The sequence below is a fragment of the Phoxinus phoxinus genome (genome assembly GCF_949152265.1).
Source record: "Phoxinus phoxinus genome assembly, chromosome: 5".
NCBI classification, from domain to species: domain Eukaryota; kingdom Metazoa; phylum Chordata; class Actinopteri; order Cypriniformes; family Leuciscidae; genus Phoxinus; species Phoxinus phoxinus.
In genome coordinates, this window is record NC_136880.1 from 15,224,504 (window position 1) to 15,250,195 (window position 25,692).

The 25,692-nt window shown below is 41.7% G+C and overlaps 1 protein-coding gene across 4 annotated transcripts in view; it reads right to left on the bottom strand.

Moving 5' to 3' along the window:
- The window catches only part of pex5lb (peroxisomal biogenesis factor 5-like b), a 61,138-nt gene that overhangs the window by 29,446 nt on the left and 6,000 nt on the right, over positions 1-25,692 (bottom strand). For 2 of the 4 annotated variants that reach the window (XM_079614264.1, XM_079614265.1), the window contains exons 2-5: positions 8,296-8,388; positions 4,617-4,728; positions 3,264-3,476; positions 347-476 (exon numbers count right to left, since the gene is read on the bottom strand). In XM_079614264.1, the coding sequence (XP_079470390.1) occupies positions 347-476; positions 3,264-3,476; positions 4,617-4,728; positions 8,296-8,388 (548 nt within the window). The remainder of the gene's footprint in view (positions 1-346; positions 477-3,263; positions 3,477-4,616; positions 4,729-8,295; positions 8,389-25,692) is intronic. The other 2 variants (XM_079614266.1, XM_079614267.1) reach the window with 1 other exon arrangement.

Genomic DNA, 25,692 nt, shown 5'->3' on the forward strand with positions numbered 1-25,692 from the left:
TTCGTTCACACTACTGTTTTTCGAATAGTATTCTATGGCTGTACTGTTTTCTGCATACTAATAGTCGGGAAGTATTCGATTTCAGACGCAGCGTTGGTTTCCTAGGTTACTGATTGTGTCCTTCATTGGTTTATCTAGTTTGTGCATGATGAATTCAAAGGCAATTTGGGCAATAACATGTCAAATGTGCTTCCTATTTGTTTTATGCTATTAAGCAGCATAAAGTTGCTCCAGAAGAGCATGTGTTTTGCTGTACATTAATCGCTAAATATGGAAACCTATCGCACGACGCCTGGCTAGGACACCGTGATAACACATTAACGATGAGATGGAAACCTGACCGTACCACAAAAGCTCAGTGGATGAATGGTTGGATGTGCACCTCTTCCTCTCATATCTCCACTTTCGCCCTCCGTTCAAGGCACTGTCTGGGTGAAGGCTCACCTCCTCCCATTTCTCCAAGGGTGAGCTGCTCACTGGAGACAGGACGGGAAATAAAAATGACAGGGTGTCATAAACACTATGTTTTTAATGAAACAACATATCTGTGCAAAAAGGGGAGATTGCGGCTAACCAGCGGCAGATAAGGATACATCTCACTTATCTACCGATGCTTGCTTATCTCAACCAGGCTACAGTCTGCAGCTGGCAATTGATTAAAGCAGTCGGACTGCGGAGTGAGAAATCTAGCACAACCGAGAAAACATGGCAATGGTTTAGCTTACAGTAGCTTAAGGCGTAATCTACTGGAAATAAACTTTACAGTGCAAGTTGTTTAATGCTTTCCAGAGGATTAAGATAAGCCTGTGTAGTGTTTCGTATTAAACCATTTCTAGCATGAACTTGAGACAAATAAAAATGAATGCATTGCAACTTGGGGCAGCAATGTCGTGAAAGCCACGGTTTGGTGTGTTTAAACCATTTCCATAATTTTCCACCAATTCAGTTCCACCACATTAAATCTAATGATATGCTAATGCTGATGTTAAAGAGTAGAGTAACTGCGTCCTGATGGAGTGGCAGAGGGCATTAAAAAACAGACAACAAAGGGCAAAAATATAATTACACTGAGAGCCTGGATTAAATCAGCTGTTAATATCAGTTTAATCATAAGCACCTCTTAAATTGATTAAAATAACTCTACACTTAAATCAATTTCACAAATCCAGGCTTTTCTTTTACAGATTATAATGGACAACTTTCCTAATAGGTTCTACAGTCTCATGAATTATCGTTGTACTCATGGTAGGGACATACAGCTACAATATCAAGGGCATCTGGGTAACCCAGGTAGATCATAATCATAATCATATGCTATTGCCCAATCTTTCAGAAATTTGTTTCGCACCAGATTGTACGTTCAACACTAAGTCTCAGGACCACTGATTGTAGACAGGGGAACCTAAACTCCTTTAGCACACATTAAGATTAATACAGTCGGAATGACTACATGATTTGATAACTTTTTGATATTATTTGTTATGCTGTGTAAACACATTGTAAACACATATTATAACATTTAAGCCAAATATTAATTATAAATGTTAACTAGATGTGTTACCTGACTAGCAATGTGTTTATGCTGACATATAATACAAGTTTTATGTCTTGAAAAGGCGGTTTGTCTTATAAAAAGTTGTATGTTACATGTCTTGAAAAGGCAGTTTGTTATTTATATACATTTTAAATAATTTATATATATTAATTGAGTTGGCTCATGGTTTTATTTTATGCGCTTCAGAAATGTATTTCCAGTAAGGGTACAGTCAGAATGACTACATTATTTGATAACTTTTTGATATTATTTGTTATGCTGATAATTGTTAATTATAACACATTGTAAACACATATTACACCATTTAAGCCAAATATTAATTATAAATGTTAACTAGATGTTTTCACTACCTGACTAGCAATGTGTGTTTATTATGCTGACATATAATACAAGTTGTATGTCTTGAAAAGGCGGTTTGTCTTATAAAAAGTCATGTTATGTCTTGAAAAGACAGTTTGTCTTATAAAACATATGTTATATGTCTTGAAAAAGACAGTTTGTCTTATAAAACATATGTTATATGTCTTGAAAAAGACAGTTTGTCTTAGTTATGTTATGTCTTGAAAAGGCAGCTTGTCTTATAAAAGTTATATGTTACGTGTCTTGAAAAGGCAGTTTGTTGTATAAAAAGTTATGTTATATGTGTTGAAAAGGTTTTATTTTATGCGCTTCAGAAATGTGAAGTCATTTCCGGTAAGGAAGCATAGTGTGCATCGATGCCCCGAACATTACAGTGCACTAGTGGGATTTTGCGATGGAGACAGCCCTTAAAATGTCCGAATCCCTGACCAGTGCCCTGACTACTGAACTAGGGAGCTGATTGAGACTTTTGACTTTGACTGTTGAGAGGGTGATGTCAATACGTACAACTTCAAATTGAGAAAATGGAAGTTTTGCATTTGGTGAGCTAATAGAATAATATAACTTTGTGTACGGTTATTTAATTACGCCATCCAGTATGATGCTGCCATTTTGTGACTTGTTTTGTACACTGTTGGATTATAAAATACAAACAGGTACAATTTTAAAACAGTTTAATCTGAAATCAATATCTCTTATCTCCATAATTATTTATGTGGAGAAATGCAGTGTAATAAGTGGTGTGACTGTAAACCGTATCTCTTGAATGTCAGTCTAGTTTGGACTTGCCGCGCTAGCAACTGCTCTCTCCGCGGAAGCTTTGCGTTAAAAGAGCTAATAAAATATTTCAACTCAGATCAATATTTCTATCTAAATATTTACTTATGGCAAGTAGAAGTAGCCGTGTAATTAGCGGGATAATGTACATCCAGCCGGTTGGTTTCTCAAAATAACCCCCTGTTTGTTTTGAGAGAACAACCGGCTGGATGTACATTATCCCTTACATAACACCATATTTATGAATAAAAGCCTAAATGATCTGATCATTATATAAACCGGTCGTGTCTCTTCAGAAGACTTTCAGCGGAGGGACAGAAATCTCTCGGGTTTCATTAAAATAGATTTGTGTTTCAGAGATGAACAATATTGTTTTTGGGTGAACTATCCCTTTAAAAGTGAAGTGTGTAATTTCTGCACTTCAGTGAGACCATTTTTCCCTGTCATAATATGTATACAACAAAAAGAAGTCATGAGAACCTTTTAAAACATGCCATAATTGCCAACTAAATTGACTTATGGTTCATTTGATCAACGTTATAAAAGCATCTTTACTTAACAAGCAAAATACCTGAATCTAACGAGACTCTCTCAGGGTTCGAGCGGCTGGGGGATGATGTCTCGGTCTCCACCTGGATCAGCTCCGTCTCCTCCGTCTTCTTCTTGCGAAGGCTACTCTTAGAGAAACCGTTCTTACGAGACCCGCGGGGACTCCGCCTGTCCCAGCTCCACCTTCTCTCGCACGGCTCGCTCAAGTCCACCAGGTCTAGCGCTGTGGACAAGACTAGCGCACGTGGAGGAACAAAGCATTACCAACAAAAGTCACTCCAAATGAAAACCTGTATTAGCCAGGCACACATTTATAGATGAAATATTCCTTTAAAACTTATATTCTTAGGTAATATGCAATTATCAAACATTAAGGGCCATATTTTAACAATCTAAGCGCATAGTTTAAAGCGCACAGCACAACTTCACTTAGGTCATGTCCGAATCCACTTTTGCTAGTTTAACGACGGGAAAAATGGTCGGCGTGCCCGGCACATGTCTAAGAGGGTTGTCTCTATTCTCTTAATGAGTAATGGGTGTGTTTTGGGATTTACGTGCGTTAAACCAATCAGATTAACTCATCTCCCATTCCCTTTAAAAGCCAGCTGCGCTCGCAACATGGCGGATTCGCTATTTAACATGGCGGAATTTGAAAGTGGAAAGACAGAACGCGTCTCCAGAGCGCAAACGGATCTGCTCGTGCGCGAGGTTAAAGCGCAAGCAGACCATCTATACGGGACAAGCCGGATTCCACCATACCTTTATGTACACAATAATAATCTTTTACATTGTAATCCTTTTATTTTAAATATTTGGCATGTTTGTGTGCTGCTGTGTCTCCCTGTGTTGTGGACCAGCCAATGGGCGCACATTACTAACGCGCTCTTTAAATAAAAATATACAAATATTGCGCCATTGACTTTAGACCAGGTTTCAGTTGGTCAATGGCGCAGTCTATTTCTTTCTGTTTCCTCAAAATAGCAACGCGCCAACAATGCGCCTGAACACACCTCGTTTTCAGACCAGCCGCCCATGGGCGCACAAATGGGCGCAAATGCATTTGACGTGGCGCAGCACGTAAAAATGATAACTGCGTCGGGCTGAAACTAGCAAAAAACACTTGCGTCGCGCTTGGTGGTGCATTGCGCCGGGTTTAAGATAGGGCCCAAAAAGTGATAAACTGAGACCTAAAAATTGTTTTGTTTTGACAGAGTAAATGCCAAGGAACACTAACTGTGAAACTGCATTATGTAAACAAGCTAGCACTGAAATCTGGGACAGAAAACTTGGTGCCTGACGGCTACGGGATGGAGGAGGAGAAGAAGAACAGATGAGAGAGGAGGAACAGATGAGAGAGCAGTAATTGTGAGGGAACCTGCTGTGTTGGAGGTGACTGGCCGTGTGGCTCCATCACTCTTGCTCTCGCTCTGGAAGTCATCGATGGACGGGCTCAGTAACGGACGGCTCTCTTGCTGCTCGCTGCACAGCTGTAACACATAAAACAAACATATTTCACTTTAAGTGCACCCCTTTCCACATTTATCTTCTTATTTGTAAATTTTTGTAGATCTTCATTTTGTTTCCTGTTTTATGTTTCTGGTCAAGTACAGTTTTATTTTTTATTTTTTTCCAGTTATTCGCATGTCCTTGTTCCTCGATCCCTCCCCTCTGTTGTTTAGCCACACTGCTAAAATACCTTTTCTCTGCTTTTTTTATCCCAACTAGCCCAAAGTGTCTAGGATTGCCCAGTTAGCATGGACCAGTTAGCCCCTGTTGGTAGATAAATACAGTTGTTGTGAAAGATGCTATGGACCCCATGCGATTCCAATGGCTGAGAGCTTTTAACAGGTACTTTATTTGTGCCTGATTGAAAGTTAGAGAAAATCACTTTACTGTGTATTTTTTCTTAATCATGAAAATATTCATAACACTTTACTTCATAGCGTCTTTGTTACACGTTGCAAGTACTTACTATAGTCTTAACAGTAAATTGTACAAACGACATGCAACTAACCCTATACAAAACCCTAATCCTAACTCCATAATAAGTACATGTTTTTAATTATATTTAATTTAATTATAGAATTACATTGTAATAATGACACCTTCAAATTAAGTGGTTAGACTTTATTTTAAGGTGTCTTTGTTACACTGTAATTATACATTTAAGTAGTGAGTAATATTAAGTAACTGCATGTACTTTTATTAAAGGGTTAGTTGCATTTAATGATGCCTAATTAATAGTTATTACTATAGTTACTACATGTAACATATGTAACAATGACACTGTAAAATAAAGTCATCACAGGGCCGGCTTAACGGCTTAATCCAGTGCCTTAGCAAAGCGCTAACTGGTAAAGAAAAGTCTCATCCACAGATGTTGAAAGACATTTAAAGTAGTTCTTAGATTTAGTTTCCCTAACACCTTCATGTCTCCAATCCAATAACTGCCAGTTATCTCCATAAATGTTACATCATCATATTAAATACTCATTGCAGTGAGAAAATGAAATCATTAAAACTGAGATTTCTATCCTTTACAGTAAATCATCTAATCTCAGCTTGTCTTATTACCTGTGGATAGTAGTAATAGTTAAATAGCACTGATTCAGACCAAAAATTGTACAGTCAGGCATAATACATCTCAGTGATACAATACAGTAACATAGGCTTTTCAAATATAATTTCTTTCATAAATATACTGTATTGAGTAAAAAAAACATTACATGCAATTTGTACAATACATATAACAATGAATCTATTAGTCTATTGTGTTGCAGGTTGTGAGTGTGACAGATTTTGAACACATTTCTTTGGAAATAATACAACGGTAAAATGTATGGCTGTCAAGAATGACTAAATTGCTTAGAAAGCAATTGCCCTCGACACAGGTCAGTACTAAGAGTGTCCCTCACTTCATAACAGAGGTCATAAAGCATCGATATAGGGGGCACACAAACAAATCCATTTATCAGCCTTGGTAATGAGTACAGAACACCATGAGGTCCATCTGGAGATACTGCAAGCACCAAACACATATTTTAACACTCTAGGTTGAATTCACTAAAAAGTTCCGCCACGTCTGCTTATTATTTCAGTGTTTCTTAATTAGCATTTCACTGATTTATTGATTAACCACACGCAATCCAGTTTGACTAAATGTACAGGTGTTTATGGCCATTCTTTTCAGCACAATCAAACCTCTTTTCTTTGCAAATTAGGCTATAGATTGTGCCTTATTCCCAAAATCCAGTGCTATTTGTCTGGCATATTACAACTGTGCGGTGACCACCCACAGAAAAAAAGCCAGTAAATGGAATTTGATTTAAAGGGGTCATGAACTGGCTTAAAAAATTGTATATTGTTGTCTGAGGTCAACGTATGACGTTTGCTTGTTTTTTACATTAAAAAACATCAAAATGAATAAGTAATAGGCTATTTTCTACCCTGGTTTTGAGCTGGGCGTTTTTTTATGGGCGTGGCGCATTGAAGACTTGAAAGTAAACGCCCACTGCTATGATTGGATAACAGTTTTTAATATTATAATGAGTTGACATATTAGCGAATCGGTGGGCGGGGCTAAACAGGCAGTGTTGAAGTAGGCGTCTATCTTCTTCTGCGGAGGCGGGGTTTGATACCCTTTGATGTCATTGATCCCCAGTTTAAAAAACCCGTCATCCGCTGTGCCTGGTGTCAATAAAAGCTTTTATTGGACTAACAAGGAAGTTTTCAGTTCTGAAACTTACAGGATGTTCTTACAGTATGATGACCTCTTATATGTCAAAAGCTCAAGGAAAATTTGCTTTCTCGGTTCATCACCCTTTTAAATGGGATTTTTGTGCATGTTAATATCAGTAAAACAGTAACTTACCAAATGATTGAGAAGGGTATTTATATTTATAAATATACATATACATAACATATACCGGTAGATAGATAGTGGTGTTCTAGTCAGACTGTGGTAGTTTGATGTATCCACCACAACCAAGCATGACAATTGCATTCAGCATTAAAGATTTGTGCATGTTTGCACTGCTATTTGATTTTCATAGTTCCTTAAGTGAAAACAGCACGTTACATATTTAGTTAGTCGCCATTCTGAATCCAGGTAAACTTTACCCAGCTGTTTCATCCTTGAAAGTAACTTCCTCATTTCTTTATAATTAAAATAGGTCTTTGATTTCTGAAAATGTGTATTTGTGAGTCCCAAATTCAGTCTAAATCGTACACGACTTCACCAATTACTTTCAATTTCACTTGGTCTTTTGTAAAGGATGAGATGGCAAGTGTTTTTCAGCCCATTTTCACAATACGCAATCTCAGCAGTAACTGGCGGTAAATTCCCCATTGAGCAGCTCATCACAATGTATTGAGAAACGCATGGCTCTCTGCCACATCCTCAATGGAATAGAACCAAACCCTCCAAATAACAAAATCCTTCAACATTTGGGTAAACCTTTTATAGACAGCCAAAAATGACATCCATTTATTGACTTCGTGTAACTGCAGAGAGGTGGTACAACAAATAACAAAAGCCACCCCACATTGCAGCAAGAATCTACATCCCACAAAATCCACATTTAATTTGCTTCCTTCAAACAAATTATTCCCAATGTAATAACAAACAGCAAGTAACATCAACATGCAGCTCGGGCTTCAGTAAAAAACAGGTCACATGCATGCGAATCAAAGCCAAGACAACAACAGAAATCAAATTCAAGCAACAGAACATTCAGCAGCTGTTTATGGGGAGAGTAGCGCTCACATAAAGCAAATGCCACTCTTGTTTGTGTCGTGAAATACTGAGTGGTCCCAAAGGACCATCCCATTGCCATGGGTCTTGATGACACATCTAGTGTGAACCCCATAGAGCAGCTTGCTTTCGACAACAAGAAGCAACTATAGCACTTCCACACACATGGCTCATGTGTGTCACATAACACTAAGGGATATTCAAAACAGGGTGCACCAAGCTCTTGGGTTTACTTGACTTATTCACACAGTCACACTAACGCTTGGTGTTCCCTGTTGGTGGGTGTATGTGCTCAGCCCACCTTGGTTGTCCTGGTGAGCAGGGGTTTTCCATCTGAGGATGCCTTACTTGGTAGCTCCTTCAGCACCAAAGCAACCGCCCTAGAGCCTTTCTCCTACAACAGTGAAATCAACAGTGAGTTGTGTCAGTCAGTTTGTGTTCAAATTCTTGCAGCGATTCTGTGGGTTCCTTGAAAAACACTAATAAGGCATTACCAATTCAAATGAAATGACAATTTGCAGGCGTACAAGAAATAAAACATCCCTCTTTCTTGCTTTTTAAGCCACTTCTTGTTGATTAAAAAAAAAAAGTTCACCCAACTGACACAAAACAATGTGCATGATTAGCATGCTATCATCTATCAACTCTACAGCACAAAACATATGAGTAGGGATGCACCACGTATCGATAAAATACAGTTCATTGGCCGACAACTACTTATCTTCAGCAAAGACATGCAACAGTACATGGAGTAGTAAACCATTTCATAGAATTCATGGATACAGTGACACCATACAAAAACACTTGGCTTACAACTGTGCTTTTAACAGCCTCCACGCCACTCAAACAGATCTAAGCACTTAAGCCACCGCTGGGACGCTGAGAGCTGGAGTGGAAACAATTCACTGTCAATGTTTAACACTGCAAACTGCTATTTAAACCCCAATGTATTGAACAACTACACTGTTGGCCCCATATTACAATCCAAGATAATCTAAGTGTGCTGTTGTATAGTGACCAATGAAGTGAACCGCTAATGCAACACTTCCACGGTCCAGCAACAGAACACATAAGAACACATTAAACTCTGGAGACATAAGAAACAAAAGACACTTTGAAAACAGATGCTATCAATAAGTTTGTGTTTTTAACTTATTTAACCTTGTAAAAAAGCCTATAATGGTAGGATGTTGAGAGTGATAACCAAATTGTTGCAAAGTAGATTCTAGGGCATTCAGGGTGGTTTCAGGTTTCTAGGTGGTTTCTAAACCAACCTGTTATATTCTAGGGCCGGTTGTGCCATGTTAAAACGTACTCGGTTACTGACGTAACCTCGGTTCTCTCTAGGAGAGGGAACGAGTACTGCGTCAAAGCGACGCTACGGGAAATATATTTCTTTTTCGAGATTGAAGCCTAAAAATTAATCCTTAATTTTGTAAAATATGTAAAACGCTTTTCTGTAGCATACAACCTTAGGCGGAGCAAATCGCGCGCCCATTGGCTGCTCCGCCAGAAAAGCACAGCCTATGCGAGGCCAGTGACGCCGACCAATGAGGGCGCCTCGCGCCCTCTGCGTCACCTCCCGCCGAAACGGGCGTGGTCTAGGCCTATAAATACGAGCATAGCTGTCTCCACTCTGATTTTCGTCACTGAAGTGACACAGTGTGGGCACGCACGGCCTGAGACGCAGTACTCGTTCCCTCTCCTAGAGAGAACCGAGGTTACGTTAGTAACCGAGTACGTTCTCTTACGTAGAGTTCTCTCCTACTGCGTCGAAGCGACGCTACGGGAACCCTTGTAACACGGCGTGCGTGCTCTTGGACCGACACAGACACCCGAGGGCGCTCGCGCCCTGGTATACAAGCGCCTACACCAAGAATGTATAGGGAGAGCGGCTAAAAATTAGCATCATCCCTTTATAGTAGTGCCTCTAAGGGCATAATAACATATATATGTAATAATAGATATATATGAGGGGTAATAGCATGCTCATGGGACACATTGTCAGTGAGTGATGCTTAAAACATAGGAGTGACCTGGGCCGCAGCGCAGGGCAGGAACACTATACATAGTCTTCTAGACCGAGAGCAGTTTAGCCTGCAACGCAGGAACCTCTAGGTTATAGAACCTTATAAATGTAGACGGGGAGGCCCAGCCTGCCGCCATACAGATATCTTGTAACGAGATTCCGCTATACCAAGCCCACGAAGAGGCCATGCCTCTCGTAGAATGTGCTCTAATGCCCAGAGGGCATTCCAAACCTCTAGATGCGTAGGCTAGCGCAATGGCGTCCACTACCCATCGAGATAGACTCTGTTTCGTCGCAGCTCGCCCTTTAGAGCGCCCACTGAACGAAACAAAGAGCTGCTCCGACTGTCGAAAAACAGCGGAGTGGGACACATAAGCTCTTAATGCCCTGACCGGGCAAAGGGAGCTATTTCCGTCCTCAGAGGCCGGCAGAGCCGACAGGGAGATGACCTGAGCCCTGAACGGTGTGTTGAGGGACCAATGAGGGCGCCTCGCGCCCTCTGAGTCACCTCCCGCCCTCTGAGTCACCTCCCGCCGAAACGGGCGTGGTCTAGGCCTATAAATACGAGCATAGCTGTCTCCACTCTGATTTTCGTCACTGAAGCGACACAGTGTGGGCACGCACGGCCTGAGACGCAGTACTCGTTCCCTCTCCTAGAGAGAACCGAGGTTACGTTAGTAACCGAGTACGTTCTCTTACGTAGAGTTCTCTCCTACTGCGTCGAAGCGACGCTACGGGAACCCTTGTAACACGCCGTGCGTGCTCTTGGACCGACACAGACACCCGAGGGCGCTCGCGCCCTGGTATACAAGCGCCTACACCAAGAATGTATAGGGAGAGCGGCTAAAAATTAGCATCATCCCTTTATAGTAGTGCCTCTAAGGGCATAATAACATATATATGTAATAATAGATATATATGAGGGGTAATAGCATGCTCATGGGACACATTGTCAGTGAGTGATGCTTAAAACATAGGAGTGACCTAAGTCCACTGCCATCATTTCTAGGCAGTTTATGTGCGGTAGTTCGACTCGTTCCGCCCACTGGCCAAAGAACGGTCTGCCTTCGAGCAGTGCTCCCCAGCCTGAGGTGGACGCGTCCGTGGACACCACCTTCAGGCTCTAGGAAGTCCCCAGGCTTACACCTGACCGGTACCAGTCTGACGCTCTCCATGGTGTCAGGGCTGAAAAGCATTCCTGATTGACCTTGAGGCGATAACGACCGTGAACCCATGCTCGGCGCGGTACGCGCGCTTTCAGCCAGAACTGCAGTGGGCGCATGCGCAGCAGGCCCAACTGTAGAGCTGCCGAGGCTGAGGCCATGAGGCCTAGCATTTTTTGAAATCTCCTGAGCGGCACTATATGACCGCTGCGGAAGGATTTCGCCATCTGCAGGGTGTTTAGCCTGCGCTGTGATGACAGCCGTGCTGTCATAGACAGCGAGTTCAGTTCCAGTCCCAAAAGGAGATCCTTTGACTGGGAAACAGTGAACTTTTTCCTCCCAATTGACTCTCAGACCTAAGTGCTCGATGTGATCGAGTATTAGGGTCTTGTGGCGAATGAGTTCTGAAGGCGATTGAGCTAGAATCAGCCAATCGTCCAAATAATTCAGAATTCGAATGCCTCGGAGTCTCAGGGGTGCCAGCGCCGCGTCCATGCACACTGTAAATGTACGAGGTGCTAGAGACAGGCCGAATGGCAGGACTGTGTACTGATATGCCCGGCCCTCGAAGGCGGATCTCAAAAATCGCCTGTGACGTGACGCAATTTGTATGTGAAAATACGCGTCTTTCAGATCTATTGCCATAAACCAGTCTCCTCTGCGAATCTGCGCGAGGATTTTTCTGGTCGTGAGCATTCTGAACTTTCGCTTTGTTAGCGCTTTGTTCAGATGCCTCAGATCTAAAATGGGTCTGAGACCCCCGTCTTTCTTCGGTACCAGGACATATCTGCTGTACAAACCCCCTTCGCTCTGAGCTTGAGATAAAGGCTCTATGGCCCCTTTGCTCAATAGCTTCGCTATTTCGGCTCGAAGTAGATGTGCTACTTCTGTTTTTACCGTGGTTTCGACTCTCTCCGTGTGACGGGGAGGGCGTCGATAAAACTGTAGCGAATAGCCTCTTTTATAGTCTCTAGCACCCATTCTGAGACCCCAGGAAGTCTTTCCTATGCATCTGCACGCGTGACTAGGGGGTTGAATGTAATCTGGGCCCTGGTCGCGAAATGGCGGCGACACGAGAGCAACCGTGTGCTGTAACATGGACGCCGTGGCGTCTGAGTTGAGAGAGAGAGCGCGCGGAGCGAGCCCCGTAGGGCTCGTTATATTTGTGAATAAATGCGGGCGCGTGGTAGCGGGCACATTTATAACACCGGGAATACTGTGAACTGACTGACCGTCCGTTGGTTTAGTTTTTACAGAAACCGCGGAACGTGCAGTGTGTAGTGGTTGTGGGCACTGGACAGTGGGCACGCTCACTACATGTAAAGCACAATCGACATGAGTCGATTTTATGTGTGCAGACCCTGTGTTGTACGGGGCTGTGCTTCCACGGGTTGAAAAACCGGGCTCTGGTCGCGAAATGGCGGCGACACGAGAGCAGTCGTGTGCTGTAACATGGGTGCCATTGCAGCGTGATGCGGGGGCGCGCTTAATCGAGCGGGCAGCCCGCGCGCGCAATTGCCGGGACATGTGTAGCACAGAGAGTACTGTCTATCAGAACCGACTGACCGTGCATTCGTTTCGTTTTTACAGAAACCATGGGACATGCAGTGTGTAGTGATTGTGGGCACTGAAAAGCGGGCACGTTCACTAACTTACATGTAATGCACAATCGACATGAGTCGATTTTATGTGTGCAAGCCCTGTATTGTGTAGGGCTGTGCTTGTGTGTACGAATGGGCACTGGGTCGTGGGCATTACGGATACACACATCACACCATCGGCCGTGGCCGGGACACCAGAAAATACATTTTCAGATTTACCTGGGGCGTCGTGAAAACGGCGTTTGTGTGCAGGCAAACGGGCATTGATGCCGATTTGGTGACTGCAAAATACACTGGCACGGTCGCGTATGTTGGGACTGTGCGAGCGAGACATTTTAGTGAAATCCGGCGGCGGCGGGATTTTAACACTGTAGCTTTCCTCGAAGCAGAAGTGCGCATCCTGGCTGAAAACGGGGCTTTCCGGGACTCCGCGATTTCTTCGTGAATTCAGGAAGAAAAGGGCGCGGGTCGTGAGGATGGTAACGTACGTTCCTCTGCAGAAAAACAGCCATCCAGCCGGTAAGCGCATCGATGCTGGTCTTTCTCCGTCGACGCTCATGAGCGGCGGGGGAGGGGAGATCCTCGGAGCTCGCCCATCCCTCGCTACCCGAAGCGAGGAGAGAACAGCAGTCGTCCTCCACAGACGCGGCTTCACCTTCCTCGTCCATGACGGACGCGGCGGCACACAGCGGCCCTTGTCCGTCGATCAGAGAGTCCAGCGAAGCGGGCGGAGAAGCTGGCGGCAGCAGCGGCGAGCACCTCGTGGTGGAGGGAGGTTCCGGGCTCCGCTGAGCACGGCGCTTTTCAAGGCGCGGCACTACAGCGGGCGGAAAAATGCAGCTTCAGTAAATGAACGCCAGGCGAGTCCGCAGAGTCACCGTAGGCATCAAATCACAGTGATGGCAGCCGCCATCGACGAGAGCTGAAGCTGCGTGATCCTCACAGGCAGGAAACACAAGCACGTGGTCCCCGTCGCTGAGCGGGGCTCTACACGAGCCACAGGAGGTGCGAGACATCTTGAAAAAGACGCTCGGCTCTTTTAGTGAAAAACTGTGTGACGCGACGGCGAACACACACACAAAACACACACACATAATGTAAAGGATATTCCACGCCGGAGAAGCGCAGCAGGGAACGGCGTCTGAAGGCGGCGATGACCAGCGGCTTCAGGTAAGAGGCGCGTCCTGCTGAGGTGCTTGTTTCAGACGGCTGTGGTGGCTCGAATCCGGTCCTACGATGCGTGTAGCTTCGTGAAGAATAGAAAATCAGAGTGGAGACAGCTATGCTCGTATTTATAGGCCTAGACCACGCCCGTTTCGGCGGGAGGTGACGCAGAGGGCGCGAGGCGCCCTCATTGGTCGGCGTCACTGGCCTCGCATAGGCTGTGCTTTTCTGGCGGAGCAGCCAATGGGCGCGCGATTTGCTCCGCCTAAGGTTGTATGCTACAGAAAAGCGTTTTACATATTTTACAAAATTAAGGATTAATTTTTAGGCTTCAATCTCGAAAAAGAAATATCTTTCCCGTAGCGTCGCTTCGACGCAGTAGGAGAGAACTCTACGTAAGAGAACTTACACTACACGTTGTCAAGTCACCTTCATTTATATAGCGCTTTAACAATATAATTTGCCCCCACTGTCATGTAACACACCAGGAAACTGCTTTGCACGGTCTTTTGCGCTTATTTTTGTTGGCAAATGAGACTAATTTGCGGGCTTCATCATGGTTTCATCGCGGGGTTTGCAGCTTTTCGATGATGTTCGCGTCGCGTACATGGTCATACTTCCTGGTTCTGATAGGAACTCTAGCTGCTGCATTTTGGACCAGCTGTAGTTTGTTTATACTCGTTGTAACGAGTATACCCTGTTCTGTTGTTTTCATTGTGTTTTTGGTTTTGTCCTGTAGTTTTCCTCAGTCTGTTTAATTAGTTATCCCATTCACCTGTTCCTTGTCAACCACCTCATTAATTATCGTGTTTGCTCTGTGTACTTAAGCCTTCAGTTCTCCCTCTGTGTTTGTCCATCTTTGTCAATGGTAGCACGTGTGTGTAATGTATATTCTGTGAGATTTTCCAGAGTTTTGTAATTAAAGATCCTGTTTCCCGTTCCCGGACCGTTCGCTGTGTACATTCTGCTTCACCAGCTTGAACGCTGAAACTGAGGCACGCCTGCCTGGTGTGGGTCATCTGGGAGATTTCACTGAGTATGTGGAGTGGGTGCTGGTGCAGAACAACTCACCTTTCAACATCGGCCCCGCAGAGGATGACGTCATAACCAGTCCCACTCCAGCACCACCAGAGACCAGCCATCCACCACCTGCGAGCGAATCGACGGAGATGTTGTGTGTGCCCACTTTGGAGACCGGCCTGCCGCGATGAACGAGCCTGAACCGAGGAAGAGGTTGGAAGGAGTCATCGCCCCGGAGCCTGTTTCACAGCATGTGTCTGACCAGGTGCGTAAGCCGGCACCGCCGCAGACCGCAGAGGGAGTTTTAGTGGAGATGGATGGCTTGGCTTGGAGGATAGCCGTGCCCACACTTCTGCCGCTGTGAGTGAGTTGAGCCTGGTCTCCTGGAGGATATGTGGAGGAACCTTTTTAGAGGATGATTTGATTGACTGGTTTGGTGAGGTGATACGCTATGCCTCCGAATCTCCAGCGTCCCCTGGTTCTCCAGTTCCCCCTTTATCTCCGGAATGCCCGCCCAATCTTCCTCTCCCACCTCCTCATAACGCCAGTTCCTCAGCCCCGCCTTCACTGGTGTCCTTCAGCCCCACTCATCTCCAACACACAGCAGGGATCTGCCAAGTGTCTCCAAGCCACCAGCTCCACTTAGCCTAGAGGATCCCCTGGCTCCTCCTCCAGCCTATGGGCACATCGCTCCACCTCCACCTGTCGACACTTCAGCTCCACCTTGGCTCCTGCCTCCCTCGGCTCCACCTGAAACCATCGGCCATACGGCTCCACCAGGCTCCCTCATCCCTCCGGTCAGACATCTTCCTGCCTGTGCCTATTCAAATCAGTTAAATGATTATTAGGCTGCATAAATTAAGTTAGCCGGAACTGGGAACACTTCATTCCTATAACACCCGATGTACTCGTTGCATTATAAGAAGAATGGCATCTACGCTAATGTTGGTCTTTCTGTTTATTCCGAGGTTTATTGTAATCAGCCGGATCTCATTGGCGGGTCAGCTCTACCGGGGTCTCCATCATCTGAGGCGCCATCTCTGTCGGTCGTCCCCAGGGTGTCATCTACTATCAAGTCATTGTCACCATGGCTCCTCCCACCTTGGGCTCCACCCTGGGGCCTTGTCCTGGCTGGCCTCAGGACCACCTCCTGGCTTCTCCTGTTCTTAGCTCCTTCTACTCCCCCGTGGACTGTTATATTTCTATGGACTGGTGTTTATTTTTCAGTTCCACAACCTCCTCCAGAGTCTTATTTCTATTTACGGCACGAGGATGCGCCTTTTTGAGAGGGGGCGTACAGTAACGAGTATACCCTGTTCTGTTTTCATTGTGTTTTTTGGTTTTGTTCAGTGCCCTGATTTTCCTCAGTCTGTTTAATTAGTTATCCCATTCACCAGTGCCTTGTCAATCACCTCGTTAATTATCTTGTTTGCTCTGTGTACTTAAGCCTTCAGTTCTCCCTCTGTGTTTGTCCATCTTCGTCAATGGTAAAACGTGTGTGTGAAGTATATTCTGTGAGATTTTCCTGAGTTTTGTTATTAAAAGATGCTTTTTCCTGTTCTCCTTCATGAGCTTTTATCAGGAGGTTTCGTGGCATAAATGGGCAATATTTTAAATATTTGAGAGCACCATTAAACTTGGTTGGAAAAGTAACTATGTATAAACCAAATATTTATAGAAATACGCAACCAGAATTACTTGGAATAAAATAGCAGACTGATTGAATCTTCAATGAGCTCATGTTTTACCTGGCAGACTTCAATCTTTTAGACTTATAAATAATATTGTTTCAATGGACGTTTTATTAATTACTGTTAAATTAATTAAACGATGCAAAAAAGTTAGAAAAATTAATCATAAAAAAAAATTGACATTACTTACAAATGGGGAGGTGCCTTCTTTGGTCAATTTAAAGGTTAGTTCAACTAAATGTTTTAATTAAAAATTAAAAAACATTAGACATACTGGGCCTTGTGGAAGCACAAACATGAAAGTGTGACACACGTGAACAAACCTCATTGGTTCTCGCGTGTCAAGCCAGCATGTTTACACTTTCATTCGTTTATACTTCAAATGTTTATATGTGAATAAAAGCCTAAATTAAACCACTCAATTCATACTTTTACATAACGTTTTGGTGGAATGGATTTGTCAGTAGAGGGACAGATCTCAGGTTTCATAAAAAATGATGAAAAATTAACGAAAGTCCAATGGGTTTGGAACGACATGAGGGTTGAGTAATAAATAAATAAATGAATAATTGAATAAACATCATATTATGTGACTAGTCATTACAGAGAGTTTATGACCTACTAGATTCTGCCGTAAAAAAAATGGTGCAGCCAAATTAAGTATAGAGTTAGTGATAAACTAGTATTTATCAAGTCCCTATTGTGAAAATCGCAAAATATATTTAAGGTATATTTTAACTGTGTGCTGGAAATGATCATTGTAACAATGCATTGAAAGTATACTTTCAAAATACATTATAGTATACAATAGTATTTTGTACACAGTAAAGCTAAGTATTATTTGTTTATTAATGTGCATTTGTTATTGAAGACAAAGTGTGCAATCTGTAGTATTTGGAATAAGCCAAAGCTATTGCTGAGCATATACTTTTTACACAAATATAGTACACCTCGATAGCCTCGTGGGCAAGTGCGCCGACATGTAGCGCCGCTGTGCTTCGTGCGACCCGAGTTCGAGTCCCGACACAAGGACCTTTCCCGATCCCGTCCCCACTCTCTCTCTCCCACTTCACCTCCTGTCTAGCTACTGTCCTATCCTAATAAAAGGCAAAAACGGCAAATGTATATACACTTATAGTACATTGCTTGTATGTTTTGAAGACACTCTTACTTAATTTGTACTGTACTTGTAACACAAATAAAGTAGACTTTAATATCACTAATCAAGCATGAAATTAGTCCTTACACAGGCTTTTAAAGTACACTAAGTATACTTGAAGTTGTTTCAATTTAGCACAAAAGTACACTAAATATGCTTAAAGTTATGCTTTACTACAATTTAATTACAACTAAAATATACTTAGTACAAAATGAGTTGTTTCAAAATAGCACACTTCAAGTTAACTAATCATTAACACACCTGAAGTATACTAAATTAGTCTGGCTACAAGTATACTTAGCATACATTTTTTCATTCACATTCTAATATGCCCCCTTTAAGTCAAGTCCTTATACTTTTGTTATTGTATATTCTTGCCCCCCTTTGTACCTTATTTAAGGATAAATAAGGTACAAAGAAGTACCTTTTGAAAATGTTCTGCCCCAGTGACAGCTTTTGTACCTTTTTTTCTGTGTAGATTAGATTATGTAAAAAAAAAAAAAAAAATGTCACATATGTTGAGACAGTAACAGTCTTTTGAAGAATTGTGTTTTCCTTATAACAAGCAAATCCCAAAAAAGGGCCCATCGCCAGCTGTGTTCTGTCCTTATATCTCTGCTTGTGTTCTTTTTCAGAGTGATTTTTGCATCAAAGATATCCAGAAATATGTGAATAGTGTGAAGGACAGAGTTCTTTTTTTGTGTAATATCCATTACAGGCCAAACATTTAACTTTGTTTTGCAAGTAAATTGGTCTTCACTTAAATTCTTCATCTTAAGAGGTCAAATATGTTCACATTTAGCAGTTTAATAAGTGTTTGAAAGAGAACTAAGCATTAAAGTAGATAACACAAGCCATATGGCAAAGACGGCCTTTATTTAGGTGGAAAATGTCGCTCCCAGGCCTGTCTGTGATCATCCATCTACCTCTTTATCAACGTAGTCTTCCTACAAACCTCACACTGAGCGACATTTCAATCCTGACAACTACTCCATCAAGCTCATGTTTGACCTTAAGAAGGTCTTGCACCAGAATGCACATAGGACAGGCTATCCCATTACATTTAAAAATCCAAATACCTCAGCAACTGACACCTTAAACTTTTAATATTGTCCGAAAAACTGAAACATTTATGATAAATGATTTACTTCTAAACCACAAGCATAGAGTAGTGATGCCTGATTCTTGAGCAAATCATCTTTTGAGCTGATTCCCAGCAAATCATCGGATCACGAAGCTTCAGTTCTGGGCCGGTGACCCAAGACACACAGCCGAAGAAGCATGCAAGCTCCTCGTCCTCGCACAGCACCGAATGCGTGTCCCGCAATCAAACCTATAGGTTTTGCCCCTACAGGGTACTAATAGGATTTTGGAGTCCAGTTTGGTAGAGAATCATGCTATGACTGCCGGACTACGTTCCCAGAATTGTTTTGGGACATCTCAGAGATACCATGCTGTGAGCTTTATTTAAAAAAATCTCAGAACATCACGTCAGGGTGGTTTTTGAGTAATCTTAGGCGCCGCTCAAACTAAATTATTTCTTGTGGTCAAAAATAGCTAAAACACAGTGGAAGGAAATAGAAAGCAAAGGTCTGGAGATGGGTTATTGACAGATGAAATAGATCCTGTAAAAATTTACATTCTTTACATTACATTTACATTACAGTCATTATTTACTTACTCTAAGGATGATCCAAACCTGTATGCTGTTCTGTTCTGTATTTATTTATTTATTTGCTAAAATGCTAGAATCTTAAAAAGTTCATAGCGACACACACTAACAGGCTCCAAAAATGTCCAAAAAACCCTATTGTATATTGGGGGGGGTGATTATTATACTATATTCCAAGTCGCCTGAAGCTGTCCGATAGCTTGTGTGTAATGAACAAATGAAAGTACATTTATGTCATTATGGTAGATAAAAAAAATATTAAAGGGGTGGTTCGGGATTTTGGACATCGGACCTCATTTTCAAGTTAGCCTTGTTGTTATTCATCAGTGGAGACAGTTTTCAAAAAATTTCATCCAGTCCTTCCAGTTGCATAGTTCGCCGATGCTAGGCTAGCGCGAATCAACGGTATAAGCTAGCCTGCCATTAAAAACAGTTTTACCCACTCCACAGTACACCAAAAGCAAATAAATTATAACGCCAGACTGTCGATGTAAATTTCTATTGAGAGAATAATGTTAGAAATCAAAGTAACTTACCGGTACTCTTACAACATCTCAATGATCGCATTACATTTACAGGAACTAGTTTCTCAGCAGCGGCGGAATTTTACTTTGCTCCGGTTAGTAGTACTGCGCCGAAAAGTAAACACAGAACAGAAGCGTGCACTACAGATGGGACGTCTAGCTAGCTAGTAGTAGCCATGAACAACGATATTGAAAAACATTTGATTGTAAACTAAGGAATTGGCAAAATGGTGATTCGTTGTGCATTTCGAAATTGTAAAAATAAACCAAATAGATGGTCATGCAAAAAGTTTCCACAAATTTCCATTGAGAGACCCAGAAAGGAACCAACTGTGGCTTCTTTCTGCTGGCTTGGACAACGAGACACCGGCAGAGACTATTAAAGTTGCGAATTTGTAGTGATTATTTTAGACCACACGACTTTGAAAACCCCCATAATCGAAACGTTCATAAGTCACTGACAAGGAATGCAGTTCCAGCCGTCTTTCCAGATGCACCAACAGCAGATGAACAGGTAATAACTTTTGTTAGGCTACTATAGCTATCTATGAAGCTAGTCCCTTTCATAACTGATAGAATGACAATGACAACGTTAGTGGAGATAACGTTACAGTTCAATTTCTGCCCTTTTAGCATCCATCTCGATTAGTTCTTCGTCTGTGTATTCCGGCTCATACATGTACGGTTCGTTGAATAAAATACATTCCTCGTCTCCAAAGTCTGAAACATTGGCATGGCTTTCAAACGTGGCCATAGTCCTGTGTTGATTTCTTAGTGAAATCTTACTCTTCTTACTCTGCTTCTGGAGTGATGAGTGTCAGCGGCAGGTAAATACACTTGCGTCATGTGGAGACTCTCTCGGTTGCCTAGGTAACTTAATATCACTCCGCCGCTGCTGTAGACTGTGCTAATAAATACAGGGAACAAAATGTAACTATTGCAATGCAATGAAAGGGTAGTTTGATTTCTAACATTATTCTCTCAACAGACATTTACATAGACAGTCTGGCGTTATCATTTATTTGATTTTGGTGTACTGTGGAGTGGGTAAAACAGTTTTTAATGGCAGGCTAGCTTATACCGTTGACTCGCGCTAGCCTAGCATCGGCGATCTATGCAACTGGAAGGACTGGATGAACATTTTTGAAAACTGTCTCCACTGATGAATAACAACTAGGCTAACTTGAAAATGAGGTCAGATGTCCAAAATCCTGAACCACCCCTTTAAAGCTAATATCCCTTGTGAAAAATAAATGTGCTTGACTGTATTGAATAATTGAATGTGCACTTGTCTTCACAACTTAAAAGTATTTTTTTTTATCTGTACTTGTAATTATATAAAATTTATTAAATAAAAGGCCACTTAATTATACTTTAATAGAGTATACATTAATGAATATGTTTCTTAACACCTTTAAAAAGTGTATAATGTCAAATCAAAAAAAGTTTAGTTTAAAGTTGTCACGAATGCCCTTGTTTGTTACCATGGTTACTTATTATTTGCACCTGTGTCTTGTTAATTTCCTTTGTGTGTTCTGTACATTTATAGCCCTTAATTTTCACTTTGCGTATGTCAGTTATTGTCTATGTTTTATGTGGTTGTTTTCTATGATTATTATTCTTGTGATCTCCTGCGTGTTGGAATTGTGAATAAAATGTTTGTTTTGGATCCTCATCTCAACTTCATCTTGTGAATACCACAACAGCCACAGCGAGACAAAGGTACATTTTAAATAATTTATTAAATAATCTTTTGTCATGATTTTAAAAAATAAACTTATTTTGATATTGATTAAAGCACATGTAAAGAACATGATTATTTTTTTAACTGTAGTGTGGTATTTGATATTGCATTTAAATGTATTATATTTTAAATGTACTAAATTGCAACTTAATTATTATAAATGTGTAATTACAAATATAATTAAATGCATGACATACAAGTTATTATGTGAAAGTTGCTGACATGGCATTTTAAAAACACTCATTGAGTGTGGATGTTGCATATTTTCATAGATGAAGTTTAAATATAGCACAGATGGATTCAAAGACATGTCATGTGTGAATAGGACAGTTTTATTAGCAACTATAGACAAGAATGCGCAGTGTCATGTCGTAATAATAATGTGCTGGGAGGTGATAAATTCGGTTCTCACACATGGTGATGGACTCAGGTTGTGTTGACTGGGTGAAAGTTGATCGCGCCGAAGAAAGGATCTGCAAGCAAAGGAATTGTAGGAAGTGCTAGCACAAGCTGTGAATGATTGTAATTTCAGAACAACATATTTATAGCCTTAAGAGCTGCTTAAAATTTGCTTGTAGCTTATGTTATGTCTAAGACTTCATGGACATAAAATGGATTTTGGGACTTCTAATCAGCTTATCCAACTATTTATACAACAAAATATATATTTGCACATCAAATTATCCACTTTGCTATAGCAGCTCAAATTACACTTAAAGGCTTAAAAACAAACTCTGCCTATTTATGTTAAGTCTTTCAATTAGGTTATAAGACAACTAATCACGAAAGCTACATACAAAGTGGGTTAAGATTGATAGAATATTGACTAATCATATGCATAATCATTAACCCCCACTAACCCGCCAAAATCAACCGTGCGGAAAACACATATCAACTCACTAGCCAATTTGGCTAAGAATAATGATTGACTGTTGTAAAACTGAGAACCATTCTGTCACATGTCTGTCCTGTCTTGTGATGCACATGGGTGTTTTGTTATTTTGGGGCCATGTGCTCTTGTCATTGTCTGGTCCCTCCCCCTTGTTATCTGATTATTGGTTTAGTTGTCCCACCTGTCCTGCTCGTTACCCTCCTTGTTTGCCTCCCTATTTAGTCTTCCTGTGTTTGCTGTCCTGTGCTGGTTCGTTGTACATGTTACGTGTGTCTGTGCCTGTCCTGCCCTGTCCTGCCCTGTCCTGCCCTGCCCTGCCCTGCCCTGTTCCGTGTTGGATTAAGTTCTGATTTCCTTTGTTGGTTGGTTTGTTTGTTTCTTGTTTTATCTTTATTAAATCTTCATTTCACTCTGCATTTGAGTCCTTTTCCATTTTCCACTACCCACCGTGACACATTCAATGTTTAAAAATGTTTATTATATTTTTGTTTTGGGCTAGTAGAAGTTCTGAATGGCTGGTAACTTAATTTAGTAGACAAATTAGCTGGAGAGTCAAAAAGTTCGAGCAATATCGAGCAATCCTCCCCTTTTTTAAAATTTCATTTGTAGCTTCAGTGTCTATTTATAGTGTAGGGGGCGGGACGCTTCAGATTCTAGAGAGCTTTCAGCGGCTCAAACCTCCGTTACTAACTCTAAAATGACGTTTTGGAATTAGCAACGGAGGGTTTAGATGCGCAAGGAATTAGTCCTACATATAAGAGCGTTTTAATGACAAAAACTTTACAAACGTCTTGAAATACATCATCTGAACAATATTTCGAGGTGTGGTAACTGTAGTATAAGCGGAATAATTGACTCCAGGCCGTTGAATTATTATAAAAATAATGCACACCCTGAATAATGATTGACTGTTGTAAAACTGAGAACCATTCAATGTTTAAAAATGTTTATTATATTTTTGTTTTGGGCTAGTAGAAGTTCTGAATGGCTGGTAACTTAAAATTTAGTAGACAAATTAGCTGGAGAGTCAAAAAGTTCAAATTTCAAACCCCGATTATAAATAAAAGTATCTCTAAGCCATTAAATAAACACTCACTGCCACATAAAAACATAGTAAAACAACACCATAGAGTCCCAGGCCTGGTCCTCTCTCGTCCTTAACTGTCGTCACTCCTCATCCTTCCGGAGCTCCGCCATGGGACTCGAGAGCGGTGTGTCGCGCAGGTGACGCTCATTAAAGGCCCACAGATGTGCCTTGAAACACATAGCATTTTTCAATGTGTTGACGTAATTTCCACTGAAACAGGAATACAGGACGGGACATATTATAGAGCAATCCTCTCCTTTTTTTTAATTTCATTTGTAGCTTCAGTGTCTATTTATAGTGTAGGGGGCGGGACGCTTCAGATTCTAGAGAGCTTTTGATTGGACAGAAAATCTGATGAGAAGCTGAAGTGCAGAGTGATGTCTCCAAAATCATTGATCCATATTGGCGGTGAGAGACTGAATGTTTTGAATGCTTATTAATACTTCCAGATTAATTTAAATCCTTTGTAAAATACAATGCACAACCACTGTGTTTACAAGTTCTTTATTTTGGATGAATACAGTTCTAAATATAGCATATTTTATACTTTGCTTTGGATAAAAGCATCTGCTAAATGAATAAATGTAAATGTAGAAAATGTTTTTCTGTCCTAAAGGCAGACAAATTTAGCCTGGTCCTACCAGACTCTCGTACATTTCATTTGTCTGGCCTCCCTCCATTGACAAGCGTTAATTTCGTTGAAGGCGGGTCCTCTGTTGAAGTTTAAAACTATTGGATCTGCCCAGAGACACTCTGGATCTGCCATCGCTAACGTTTGGTCGTGACGTATGTCAACTCAAACTAGCGCATGACCTCAACGTCATCGTTCTCAGCCACTCCCTCTGTACACTGATTGAACCGGTCAAAAATTGACTGGAGAAAACCCACGAATACACCGCAAACCCAGACAACGTACTGAAGGAAAATGAAAATTGAGCGGAAGTACGTAGGAGGGCGGAGCCAGGCTAAGACGAATTCAGAGTGGTTAAAAAATGTCAGGGTCTGAATTGACCGTTCCCAAAGACCTGCCCCCCTTAGTTACTGTTGCTATGTCCAACAAGCTATGCCGCTCTCACGCAGTGAAAAATTCATCGCGGAGCAGAGATTGAGACTGACAACACGCTGACAGACAGGACAGACCAGGTTACTTTTCGGTTACTTTTGATATTAAACATATTAAACAAAGTCTCACCTTTCAAATTTGGTCATTTTTTTAAAGAAATTTAAACAATAAATACCGTTTTGGGGCTCTTTAATGTGTCTGACAGATCGCTGTAGAGCCTCAGTTAAAGCTGCTCGTGAACCGATCATCTCTTCCTTCTAGTTCATTTATAGCATCAAATAAACATGAATGAACATCAGAAGGAATGTTGTTTTAACCGCGGAAAGGCGTCAGTACACTCCGTTTCTCAAGTTCAAATCCTCCCATGTTAATCTACGAACTCTCCTGACGGATTTGTCGGACAAAATGGCGGATGGCGAAGTATGATTGGTCAGATCACCTGTCAATCAAGCTCCCTGCGAAGGGTCAATTGGAGTCGAATTGGTTTGAAATTGACGCCATCTTTAATATTTACATCTGAGTTGAGCTGGGGTTACGTAGGGGCGTGACATTTCCCGAACACGTGCTAAGCGCTGCCAATCACAACACACTGGGCCAGCTAACCAATCACAGCACATTTCGTATTTCGGAAGGAGGGGCTTCATCGAAACAAAACCTAAACAGCGCGTTCTAGCCAGACTGAGGAGAGGAGCTGTGATGATGTAAAATATGTGAAAAATAATGCGTTCTTTGAACAATCAGGCATTAAGACATATTCTAGTACACCCCAAAAATAAAATCAAGACTAAAAGGGCATAACAGGACCTCTTTAAAATGACAAAGTTAATGTTCTTGGAAAAACTTATTTTAATTTTATTTCTATTAATACTGACTAGTTGCCCACTCCACA